Source organism: Chrysochloris asiatica, unplaced genomic scaffold, assembly GCF_000296735.1.
Source record: "Chrysochloris asiatica unplaced genomic scaffold, ChrAsi1.0 scaffold00084, whole genome shotgun sequence".
Classification (NCBI taxonomy): domain Eukaryota; kingdom Metazoa; phylum Chordata; class Mammalia; order Afrosoricida; family Chrysochloridae; genus Chrysochloris; species Chrysochloris asiatica.
The window spans coordinates 5,453,732-5,466,809 of NW_006408602.1; the positions used below are offsets into that span (position 1 = coordinate 5,453,732).

Consider the following 13,078-nt stretch of genomic DNA (forward strand, 5'->3'; position numbering starts at 1 on the left):
ATGCCTGTTCATGTGTTCCCTTTGAGTTTCAGTCTTAGAGGGGAGTTTGTCCTGAAGGGACTTGATTGCTTGCCTTGATAGCTTCCCGCCGAACAACTTGCTTATTCTTGTAGTAGCCAATCATACTGCCATTTTTGTTTTGGTTTTTTTCTGATCTTTCTTTGAAGATGTATCTTCTGTCATTCTGTTGTTCCAGGCTGGTCTGCTTGTCCTTTCTAGTGGGAATGTTCTGGATGGAGCTCAGGATTCCACCTAAGGTCCTATACACTGCAAAGGCTCTGCAAGAGGCCTATTTCACTGGGCAAGTTCTAGAACCCCTTTTAGGTATTCCAATCAATTATAGGCTGAAGACAGGCTTACAAGCTTTCTGTAATCCTGACATTCCTTTCTATCCCACTCAAGTGACTATTTTACAATAGTAGGCAAGGGAGACCAATATTCATAAGACAGTCAAGCATCTTAATACTATTTCTCCTCTTCACACAATGCCTCAATCCCTACATCACAGAGCCCTGTTGTTTTCTACTTGTTTTATGACTTCATTCATTTACAATTAATTTTTAGATTCATCTAAAATTTATTTTTAATATGGTGTATGAGGTACAGATTGGTGTATTAAAATGAATTGCTTTAGTAATAAGATTTAACAATAAACAAAGACATTTATTGTGTTTGTATGTGTCCTTCAGGAATATTAATTACAGGGGGAAATCTTTTTCTATTTAAAATAATGCAGTTCATTTATGTCAACTGATATAACTCATGTCAGCTATGTTTTCTCTGACTTTACAGGTACATTTTCTAGAATCATAAAACTTTGTGAAGAAAACTGTGAACCAGGTGATGTAAGGAAGGAAAGAAAAGGCAGCAGTGTGACATCTGTGAAAGGAATTACGAATTTAGGCAATACTTGCTTTTTTAATGCTGTCATGCAGGTAAGAGTCATAAGCAAGTTTTGTAAAATATAAAATGTTATTTTAATTTCTTCATAGTTTATTTAGTATTTGGTAGTTCTCAATCCTAAGCAAATGATACTAAATGAAATTGAATTTTGATGAAAGTTTTTCAACATGTAGAAGTGTTATAATTTCATAGACTATTTGTTTATTCTGGTAGTAATGTTATTATCCAGAAGCTGCTGGCTCTGTAGGATAAGCAGTAGACTACAAACAGAAGGTCAGCAGCAGTTTGAACCCACCAGCTGCTTCATATCCTTGGAATCGCTGTACAGGTCACTGTGAGTCAGGACATGATGGCATTTAACAACAACAATACCATTATGTAGTTGTTAAATTCTTATTGAGCTTAGAGCATATAAGATATTATTACAAATAGAAGAAATTTTCATACAGTGACTTTTTAAAATCTTTTTTTAATGTAAACTTTTTGTTGCATTTCTTTTGTTGTGAATTGAATAAAGCTTTATAGATCATCTGTCCCACATTCAACAAATCATGTATTTTGTGCTTTTACAATGATTGTAATCCCTTGCATATACCATCAGATAACAGTATTTACATCTGTACACTGTATTAATTTTTCCCTCTCCCCACTCTGAACCCTCCCTGTAATGCAAATGAGTGGTGGAGAACCATATGTGGAATTGTAAAAATGAAGCAACAGTAGAGAAATTTGCTTTCTATGTCAAAACATTCAGGTTCATCTATTCTGGAAAGAAACCTTTTGATTTGTTTTTGTTAGCAGCCACAGATAATTTTGATGTAAAGGTATAAGCTGAGAACCACTGGTTTAGACATAAAGATTTTTCACATCTTCAAGAAAAGTGTGCCACTTTTGTCTTCCATTTTTAACGTGAATGCTTTATGTTCCTTTAGCTGTTTCTTTTTCTTTTTTTTTTAGGATATCTTTAGCCATACTTCTTCACATGCACCCATCATCTTTCCCATAGTGCCATGTAATATGCATTTAATTAAAATTTTTTAAAGTTTTTTTTTGGAAATAGATATTTTTGCTGCACTAAGTTAAATTTGAAGGATTTGGTCTTCATTTTATTCTATAAAATCAGAGGCATATTATAAATACCAGGAGAAGACTTTCCTTTTGTTTTCTTTTAGAACTTGGCACAGACTTACATTCTTACTGAACTGATGAATGAGATAAAAGAAAATGGTACAAAATTAAAAATCTTTCCTTCTTCAGACTCTCAGCTGGTGAGTATGAAATTAACTATCTAGTCAATCACTGATGTTCCTAAAAACTGTCTTTAGTATTTCTCAGAACTAGCAACTGATATGATGGTGCTGGTGGTGGTGGTGTTAGGTGCCATCAAATTGGTTCCAACTCATAGTGACCCTATGCAAAACAGAATGAAGTGGTAGAGGATTAAAAAAAATTTCAGCCGTATTTGTGTACATCAAATTGTGTGATTACTAAAAACAACTTTAGTTATATTATAGTTCAAACATATCATGGATCAAAACATGCAAAACTACCCAGGTAAACAAACATACTAAGAAAAACAATGAGTTCTGACTTTTGCTGAACAAAGTGTTTAAAACCTGTTTTGTAGTTACTGGTGACATATGCTTAAATATTTTTTTCCTTAAAGGTAGATTTAGTAGTGAACATCCAAAGGTTTTTAAGAATCTAGTCTGATGATGCATGTTTAAGCTATTGCGGAAAAAAAAAAATAGCCCTTGATATTCATAAGCGACCTGGACTGGCACTCACAGCTGGGCCGTGTTACTCTATTAGACAGCTCTTAGAACACTAGCCTCCACTAGGATATGCAGGGACTAAGATAAACTGAGGCAAGGTTACATCATAATTTTGTCAAAACACAAACGAAAGTAAGGTCACTCTGCCACCCACAAAATCCCAAATGTCCATCTTTCTTCCAAAATGAGTAACTGCTACTATTTTTTATAAAATTGTCGCCAGTTAGTCTATCTGTGTTGTGTGTGTCTGTGTGTCTGTGTATGTGTTTAACAAAGTATTTGCCATTTCCACATTTTTTGCTTGCACAATTAAGCAAGATTAATTATACTCATATCATCTTGTGCGATTATCACTATCCATTTCCCAATATTATTATCAGACCAGGTTTTCCTCATAGAGAGATATATAGAGAGGTGTACAATCTTTGAATTCCCCTCACTTTCTGACAGCATCCAATATAGAGAGAAGCCCTGCTTCCTATGTCCTTTCTATAAATCCAGTCAGACCGCTAATCCTTTAAGAGAGGATTTTTAATACCCTCTAACTGAGACACTCCACCATTGCCCCTGATGTGCTTTTTCCCTCTTTGAAATGTATAATAAACCCAAGTTGATTAGTTATAGCATTATTCCTGGTGGTCTTTGGCAGGAAGGTATTCACACTAGTAATAAGGATTTCAGTTACAAAGCAAGCAGTGTGTGTGTATCTGTACGAAGTCTGTGTATTACTTTGAAAACAATTTAAAAATCTAAAAATACTTTTTAACAATTTAATAATCTTAGCTAATTAGTTATTCCTTATTAGTTAAATATTTGGGAAGACTAAAGGTGGGTAGTTTTTCTACTGCATATAATTTATGCAGTTCTATAAATGCAAGTAGATGAGTAATTTTCCTTGTAAGACAGTGCATTAATGGACAGTTTAAAACAAAGATTGATATTTCACTCTTAAGCTAATAGTTTTACAATTAAAGGATTGTTGTTGTTACATGCCATCAAGTTGGTTCCGACTCATAGTGACCCTGTAGAGGGTTTTCAAGGAGCAGCTGGTGGCTTTTAACCTCTGATCTTGCAGTTAGCAGTCCACTGCTGATCCTACAGTGTCACAAGGGAAGATATTTAATCATATTTCATATTTTTATAATATGTACATTTTATATGTTAGGAAGTAAAGGTTCTTAATACATTTGGGCAGTTTTGTTGCTATCATTTAAACATAGTATAACTCTTACATTTTTAAAAAATGCTACTTCAGTATTTCTGATTAAGAGTTGAATATGTTTTTAAAGGATCCGTTAATGGTGGAACTTTCAAGCCCTGGACCACTGACCTCAGCCTTGTTCCTGTTTCTTCACAGCATGAAGGAGACTGAAAGAGGACCACTTTCTCCTAAAGTTCTTTTTAATCAGCTTTGTCAAAAGTGGGTACATTTCCTTTTTAATATAAATAATCACAAGGAAAGGTAATCAGCTCAACAAAATGTATGTTGAACGGTGTCAGTAAAAGACATTTAATCCCAATTTTATGATATTCTGTGGTGTTTTATGTACCTTAATGAATGTTACCAAACTCTCAAGATAGAATGGAAGGTGCGGTACACTGCAAACCGAAGAAGCAGTAGTTGCTGTTGAGTCGTTTCTGAGTCTTGTCAGAGATGAACTGTGCTCCATACGGTTTTCATTGGCTGAGTTTTCAGCAGTAGATCATCAGGCCTACTCTGTGATCTTGTTTAAGTCACCTAACTTTTCTAAGCCGTACTTTTCCTCAATTTTAAATGAGATTGACTCATAATAAACTTCATAGTTTTTTGTGACGATTAAATGAGATACATATGATAGACAAGGTCCTTGTTTGGCTCTGTAGGCTTGACTGTTTGGCTTGACTGCTCTCCACAAACATCAGTGGTTCAAACCCATCAACTGCTCCTCAGAAATCCTATGCAGTATTGTTAGGAATTAAAACTGACTCACCGGTACTTAAAAACAACGGCGTACAATGAACACTTAATACATTGCAGAGTATGAAAGTTCCCATTTCTTCTTGTCCTCACCAACACTTACTTCTTAAATTAAAGGAATGCCTCATCATTTTTTTAAATTACATTTTCTTGTTTTCATATTTTGTTTGGCCATTCAGGTTTCTTCTCTTGTAAATTATCTATGGATGTATTATTACCAGAATTTTCTATTTTTTCTGTGTATAGTTTGTATGTTTTGCCTTAAAACATTTCAATCCTGAGATGATAGGGATATTCAACTACATTGTCTTCTAAAAAACTTTTCAGTTGTAACTGTAGTGAAAATATATACAAAACATATATACATACATATGTATGTGTGTGTGTATATAGAGAGATATACAAAACCATCTCGACAATTTCTGTATTTACAATTCAGTGACATTTGATCAGATTTTTCAAGTAGTGCACCCTTCTCACTATTTTTTTTCCAAATTATTCTACTGTTAACATAAACTTAGTTTTCCTGCTGCAGGATAATGCACGGACAGCAAGGTTGGTTTGAACCACGAGATTGGCAGTTCAAATCCACCAGCCACTCCTCAGAAACCTTATCCAGGGTTGCTGTAAGTTGGAACCGACTTGACAGCAATTAACAACAACAAAAAAAAAACCCTCATTTATAAAGTAGAGATAATATCACCTCCACTAGTTCCTTGAGGATTATGTGATGTCACATATGGAAAGTTCCTACTACATGCTTGGCATGCTGATAAGTGCCATCAAGTTGGTTCTGACCTGTAGCGACCCTATGCTTGGCATATAGTAATTGCTTAATAAATGTTAAAAGAAATGTTCTCAATGTATACTTACAATCCTACTTTCTTTGGAATAGTACTCACATTTTGTCTTAGTAAGTGGAAAAAATTATAAATGTAATTTTTGAATGCACATTATTCCAGAGTGAGTTTAAATGATAGTAGCATAACATATGTGCCATGAAATGATTACTCTTTGTTTTTCTTTACTGTTTGTTTTTGCATCATAGGGCCCCTCGATTTAAAGGTTTCCAACAGCAGGATAGTCAGGAACTTCTTCATTATCTTCTGGATGCAGTCAGGATAGAAGAAACAAAGGTCAAGTGTCTTTATGTTTATCACATACTTTCTTTAATAAGAAAGCACAATAAACTTCGATTATAACTTTCAAGTGTGTTTGAGAAGTAAAGTCGATTTTTTTAAAACTCTTTTATCTATTCTTTTATTCGACTTCCAATTGCAAGCTTGGCCATTCAAAACCACCAGCTTCTCCGTGGGAAAAAAATGAGGCTTTCTGCTCCTATGAAGATTTATAGCCTCAGAAACCCTATACAGGGTCACTATGAGTCAAACTCAATTCAGTGAATGTGAGTTTGGTGTTTTTGAGAGAATAAGATTATTTTCTTTCACCCTTTCATAATTTTATTATTTGTAAGCTGATAAATAAAGGGATACTTTTATTATTCTTTTAGTAAAAAAAGTATCCCTTTATTTATCATTTAATACTCTGTAGCTATAAATAACAGAAGTCAATCCAAAGTGACTTAAGAAAAAATAAGAATCCAAGAGTAGGGAAATACAGGTGAGTTTGAGGAACATATAGGAAGGTTATCAAGAATCCAGAAAGTATTCTATTTATTGCCTCATTTCTCTGGCTTTGTAAATTTCTTTCAGTGATTCCTCTGCAGATTCCCCTGAGTAGTTTTTCTGCTTCTCAGTCTGAATGGTTATTGTTGTTTTAGGGACCATTGAGTTGGTTCTGCCTCCCAGCGACCCTGTATAGGTTTCTGAGGAATGAATGTGAGCTTGAACCACCAACCTTGTGACTCAAACCAATCTTGTAGTCCAGCACATTAACCCACAATGCCACATATTAAATGTATTAATAACATATTAAAAACAACAGCAAGTTCTTAAGAAATGACTAGTATAACTAATTTAAAAACCTGCTTGCACTTCCCAATTCAGATTCTCAGAAGAAGTTGTTCATATAGGTTAAACACAGGCAACTCTTTAAAACACATTCAGAATGGTGCTGTAGGATAAGCACTGAACTGCTAACCACAAGGTCAGTTGTTCTAACCCACCAGCCACTCCTCAGAAATCCTATATAGGACCACTATGAACCGGAATCAACTCAAAGGCACTTGACAAAAACAACAACATTGTTAGTTTGGGGAATTTTATATTGTTTTTTGAATAAACTGGTAAGAGTACTGTATTGTATTCTATACTGTAATTTATACTATATACTGTATAAATCATTTAAGAGATTTATAATGAGTTAAATTTTAGGAGCATTAGTACAATTCCTTGAGTTAATATTTGACCACATTTTCTTAGAGAAACTTAAACTGAGAGTGAAAATTCAAATCCAAGTTTTTTGAACTCCCAAACTAATGGTCTTTCTAACTGTGCCACACTACTTATTAAAGTTTAGTTTTAATGCTTGGTTTGCCAGCAGTAATTATGAATGTTGCTTTAAAATTTTAAAAACCTTGCTATTTAAAATTGAACCATTATGAAATTGGGTATGTCTTAAGTCCAGTTTAATAACTGTGATATAAATATATATATATTCCAAAAAGTTTATGGCATTAAAAAATAGTGCAATCTTTCCACAAATTTACTATTGTGGTGGTGGTGGTGGTGGAGGTTGTGTGTCATGGAGTCAGTTCTGACTCATAGCAACCCTATATATGATATCTGAGGGAGAAGGCAATTTCTACATGTACCATTTAGTGTCATTGAATAACATTCTTCAAGTTTGTGCGCATTCTCACCCTCCTTTTCTAAGTTGTTCCTCCTCCATTAACATAAATTTACTGTCCCGTAAGGCTATCCCCACTGTCATTGGGTTTGTTCTGACTTCTATTAACCCTGCATAGGGTTTCTGAGACTGTAAATCTCTTTGGGAGCAGAAAGTCTCAACTTTCTTCCGTGGAGTAGATGGTGGGTTTGAACTATTGATCTGGCAGTTAGCAGTTCAGCACTTATCCTACTATTATATATTCTTGTTATAGATGATAGATTCAAGATGACAATGTAGAGAAAGATTGTATTATCCTTGTGCTATGAATAGTAAATGTAACATGTTGCTCTTGGGTTGACAGCTACAGGGGTAAATTAAATATTGCTACAAAATCATGAAACCTTTTATTAAAAATATCACAAATGTGAAAATGTGGTTTCTCTATATATCGTCCATCTAGCTCTATACACTTCTGAAAACAATGTTTCTATCTCCTTATTCCATACACGAATTCTGTGCTCCTCAATGTCAAAAGGGCAGTTTGGACATCCTTGGGTTGACTCAAATCATGTTCCTCTTAAATGTTTTCTGAGTTTTGAGATCAACGAGAACTCTTAAGGAGCAAGATTACTGCTTTTTTCTCACTAATACAGTTTTCAAATTTCTTAAAATGCCTTTATAATAAGCTCCTGTGATTGTCCTGTGTCCTTCAAGAAAATTTATCAAGAGCACCTATTTGGAATTCCAAAAAACAGTCGCCATAGCTTTCTGAGCTGAACTTTCTGCCTTGAATATAAAGGGCCTCCAGGATTCCCACATAAGCCACTGTTGTGATTGGACTTTTTTTTGAAGGCACCCTTTTGAAGACTGTTGTTGCTGTTGAGTCAGTACTGACTCATAGCAACTCTATGCACAGCAAAACAAAACTCTGCCCAACCCTGCACCAACCTCATAATCATTGCTACACCTGAGCCTACTGCTGCTGCCATTGTGCCAATCCATCTCATTATGGGAGTCTTCCTCTTTTGTTCCAACTCCCCACTTTATCAAATATGATGTCCTTCTCCAGTGACTGGTCCCTTCTCGTAATATGTCCCAAGTATGAGACAAAGTCTAGCCTTCTGGCTTCCAAGGTGCATTCTGTCTGTACTTCTTCCAACAAGATCTGTTGGTTCTTTTGGCAGTCCATAGTACTTTCAATATTCTCCTACAACACCAAAACTCAAAAGCATCAATTCTTCCACGGTCTTCCTTATTCACTGTCCAACTTTCGCATGCATATGAGGTTACTGAAAATACCATGGATTGGATCAGGCACACCTTAGTCCTCAAACTGACATATTTGCTCTTGTATACTTTAAAGAGGTCTTATACAGTGCATTTGCCTGATGCAATGCATCATTTGATTCTGGACTACTGTGTCCATAAGTGTTGATGGTTCATCCGAGCAAAATGAAGTCTTTGACAGCTTCAGTCTTTTCTCCATTGATATGGATGTTATTTCTTGGTCTAGTGGTGAGGATTTTTGTTTTCTTTACATTGAGGTGCAACCCATACTGACGGCTGTGATCTTTATTTTAAGTCCTCTTCGCTTTCAGCAAGCAAGATTGTATCATCTGCACATCGCAGGTTGTTAATGAGTCTTCCTCCAATTCTGATGACACGTTTTTCTTCATATAAGCCAGCATCTGAAATTATTTGCTCAGCATACAGATTGAAAAAGTCTGGTAAAAGAATAGAACCCTGGCGCAAACCTTTCCTAATTTTAAACCATTTGGTGTTCTCTTGTTCTGTTCAAACAACTGCCTCTTGGTGTATGCCTCATGAACACAATTTAGTGTTCAAGAATACTCAGTCTCCGTAGTGTTGTCATAGCTTGTCTTGATCCACACAGTCTAAAGCATTTATATAATCAATAAAGCACAGGTAAACATCTTTCTGATACTACTCTCTGCTTTCAGCCAAGATCTGTCTGACATCAGCAATGATACCCCTTGTTCCATGTCCTCTTCTGAATCCATCTTGAACTTCTGGAAGTTCTCTGTCAATGTATGGTTGTGGCAAGACTTAGACAAGTGTTGTACTGAGAAAACCTGCCTGCAGCCATCCACTGATCACAGGGACATGTTTAAACACATTTTGTTGGCAATTAACCCATGCATGTGTGAACTAGAACCGTAATAACAATACTTTTTTACTTACCCTTATACTAGTTGTAAGATTTTGGGGGGAGATGATTTTTTCTCTTAGGATTTGCAAGAATATGTTTACTATATGGTGGGTCAGGTATTGTCATTGGAATTTAAGCGTATCTCTTTGAATTATTTTCTTCTTTTGATATTTAAAACAAAACAATAAAATCTATGCCTATCATCCCTCCCCTCACTTTGCTTATTACTTGATGACAATCATTGTTGCAGTTTAATTACTCTTTTTGTCATTATGGTACATTAGGATACACACTACCTTAAAAACACAGGCAGTATATAGCAGGAAACACTGGCTTTGAATGCTCTTACCTTCCTCTACTTGAAGGCTTTAAATGGTGTGACAAAATGAAATGTCAGGTGTATGGATCTATTCAGTCTTGTAAGCAAGGACAGTCATGGCGCTCTGTTACAGTGAGTACCCATTGAGCTGCATTGTCTGGCCTGGGAACACCACAGCTGTTCATCGTGCTGTTGTTAACAGCTTGTCACTGCCATGTGTTTTTTGATTAAAGAAAGAATACAGGGTAATGTCTGCCACCAGAATCTTTTAGCAATGATTAAAAATGACTGATCTCCTTTTATTTTGTTTTATTAGGTGTTGTTTTTTTAAAATGAATGTAAACTTGAGGAGTATAATTTTTGCTTACATACAGTGCTAAAGGAATCATTTGTAAAGAAACTGGTAAAATTTTATGTTCAAAATAAGGATAATCAAATTTCTCACATCATTATTTTATAAGAAATCTTTTCAACCAACCAAATGTGTGCTTCAGTTTTTTCCTAGCTTTCAACTTCTCACTTTCTAAATAAAATTGTTTTATTATCTTCTCATAGATATATCACTTTAATATATTGAATACACTGTTGTATAGAAGGATTTTAAAGACTGAGTATATCAGCTAACTGAAACTACACAATTATTTGTATTCTTGTTTTTGAAAGAAGATTAAGATGGAGAATTGAAATAGTTGAACCTTGTCACTGCTAGTTGGTTAATGTGCTACAGTTGCTAGCAGCTCTTAACCAATGTTTTTCTTTATTTTTTTTAACCAATATAAGTTATAGCATAACTCTTAGCAATGAAGTGTTGTATATGGGACTGACCCCATTCATTTTATTCAACTTGATGTATTTGCCTGTTGATTATTTCTTTCAGTAGAATTGTTTTTGTTGTTGTAACATGACATTTATCAGTAACATTTTGAATGCTTGGGGATTGATCTTATACTGACAAAACACAGGGTAAGTTATTAGAGAATTTTGAACAGTTTTGTTGTCCCTTTTTGTTTGTTGGTTCTAAGTGTCTTTGAGTCGGTTCCGACTCACAGTAACCCTGTATAGGGTTTCTGAGGAGTGGCTGGTAAGTTTGAACTGCTGACCTTGAAGTTCCAACTGACTTTGCAGTATAGTGTTTATCCTACAGCACCAGGTTCTTAGGTGCTATCAAGTCGGTTCCAACTCATAGCGACTCCATCATGCACAACAGAAAGAAACTGCCCAGTCTTGCGTCATCCTCACAATTGTTGTTATATTTGAGCCCATTGTTGCTGCCATTTTGTTAGTCCATCTTGTTGGTGGGGAGGGGTCTTCCTTTTTCACTGGCCCTTCACTTTTCCAAGCATGATTTTCTTCTCTAGAGACTGGTCCCACCTGATAATATGTCCAAAGTACAAGAGATGAAATTGTTCTATCCTGGCATCTAAGGAGCATTGTAATTATACTTCTTCCAAGACATATTTGTTCTTCTGGTAGTCCATGATACTTTTAATATTCTCCTCCAAGACCATAATCCAAATGCATCATTTCTTTTCCGGTCTTCCTTATCCAATTTTCACATGCCTATGAGGCGATTGAAAATGCTATGGTTTGGGTTAGGCGCACCTTAGTCTTTAAACTGATATCTTTGCTCTTGAACACTTTAAAGAGATCTTTTGTAGCAGATTTTTCTAATCCAATAAGTCTTGATTAGGATCAAAACCAAACCCACTGCCATAGGGTCAATTCCAACTCATAGTGACCCTATATAGGGTTTCTGAAGCTGTAAATCATTACAAGAGTAGAAAGCCTCATCTTTCTCCCACAGAGTGGCTGGTAGGCTGGAACCACTGACCTTGTAGTTTACAGTATGGACTCCGTCTGTATTAAAGATGATTATCTATTAACTTTAAATAAATCTTTGTTTTTGTAATATGGAGTTCTGTTTCAGTTTGAAAGTTTTCTGTGAGGAAAGGACTTTTTTGTTTGTTAAATTCAGCCATTTTATTTTGCAGAGTAGGAACTTAGATTCACATTGTACCTTGCTGTTTTTTTTATTATTATTATGTGGATAAAATCTAAGTTAACAGACCAGGTTCTGTTCAAATAATCACAATGTATTGCATTGAATAATACATTGTAGTATAGATATTTTGTGAAATTGTTATTAACTGTGTTTCACAGAGAATACAAGCCAGCATTCTAAGAGCATTTAACAATCCGACTACTAAAACTGCTGATGATGAAACAAGAAAAAAAGTCAAAGGTATGTTGAATTGCTGTTATGGAAAAAATTATTTAAAGTATTTATTTTTTTTGAGAAAAGAAAGCAGAGCATTTTGTGGACTAATTCTCTAAATTACTAGCCTTGAAAGGAAGGTTTGAGAACAAACAAGATGGCAGATTGGGTGGAAGTGCAGTAAAGGAGCTCCGCCAGCAACAACACAGATTACCCAACCAAGCAGGCTCAGGGGATGGTCCCAGAACTCTGAACCACACATAAAGGAATATTTAGAAGGTTGGAAGGCTTACAGTTGGGGGAATTTGTGGCAGAAGCAAGAAATCCCCTGCTTTCTAATTTGAGATGCTCAGCTGCTCGAGGAGCCACCATCTTGGGTGAGACCAAGTGGGAGGAAGGATTGGAGTGGCCACAGATGCTGGCAGAACTGCAGAGATAAAGGTGTGGACATTCTTCTCTTTTGGTATCTGTTTATTGGTTCCTTGCTATCTGCACACCTCCATTCGGGTGACTATAAGGGTGCCTGAGCTAGTGGGCACCCCAGCCCTACCCTCGGAGGGTTCTACTACACATGTGCACAGATCTCCTTGAAATTTAAAGAGAAAGTTTCCAATTAAAACCAAACTGCAACAGCCGGCCCTGAACTGTTAACAACTAGAAAAAAGGCCTTAATGGGGATTGTGGAGTGGGACAGGCAGACAAAAAAAGGAAATAGGCTGAAAATTAAATCCTAAGTTACGTCAAAACGAACAACAGTGGCATCTTGAAATTTCTCAAGAAGGAGAGTGAAAAGGGAGGCCCATTTCCTGATCACATCTACCTGGAGGCAATCAGAAAGCATAAGAAAAATATCAAAATACACACCTATCTGAGTATTAAGGTCACAGATAACCTCTGAAGATACCCAAAAAACAGAAGCAGATGACCATATCTGCACATGTCCAGAAAC

The 13,078-nt window shown here is 35.7% G+C and overlaps 1 protein-coding gene across 1 annotated transcript in view; it reads left to right on the forward strand.

The window, feature by feature from the left end:
• Window positions 1–13,078, forward strand: part of USP45 (ubiquitin specific peptidase 45) — a 69,535-nt gene that overhangs the window by 27,377 nt on the left and 29,080 nt on the right. Inside the window, exons 5-9 of the mRNA XM_006865843.1 lie at window positions 793–935; window positions 2,076–2,171; window positions 3,968–4,098; window positions 5,684–5,771; window positions 12,075–12,156. Coding sequence (XP_006865905.1) covers window positions 793–935; window positions 2,076–2,171; window positions 3,968–4,098; window positions 5,684–5,771; window positions 12,075–12,156 — 540 coding nt within the window. The remainder of the gene's footprint in view (window positions 1–792; window positions 936–2,075; window positions 2,172–3,967; window positions 4,099–5,683; window positions 5,772–12,074; window positions 12,157–13,078) is intronic.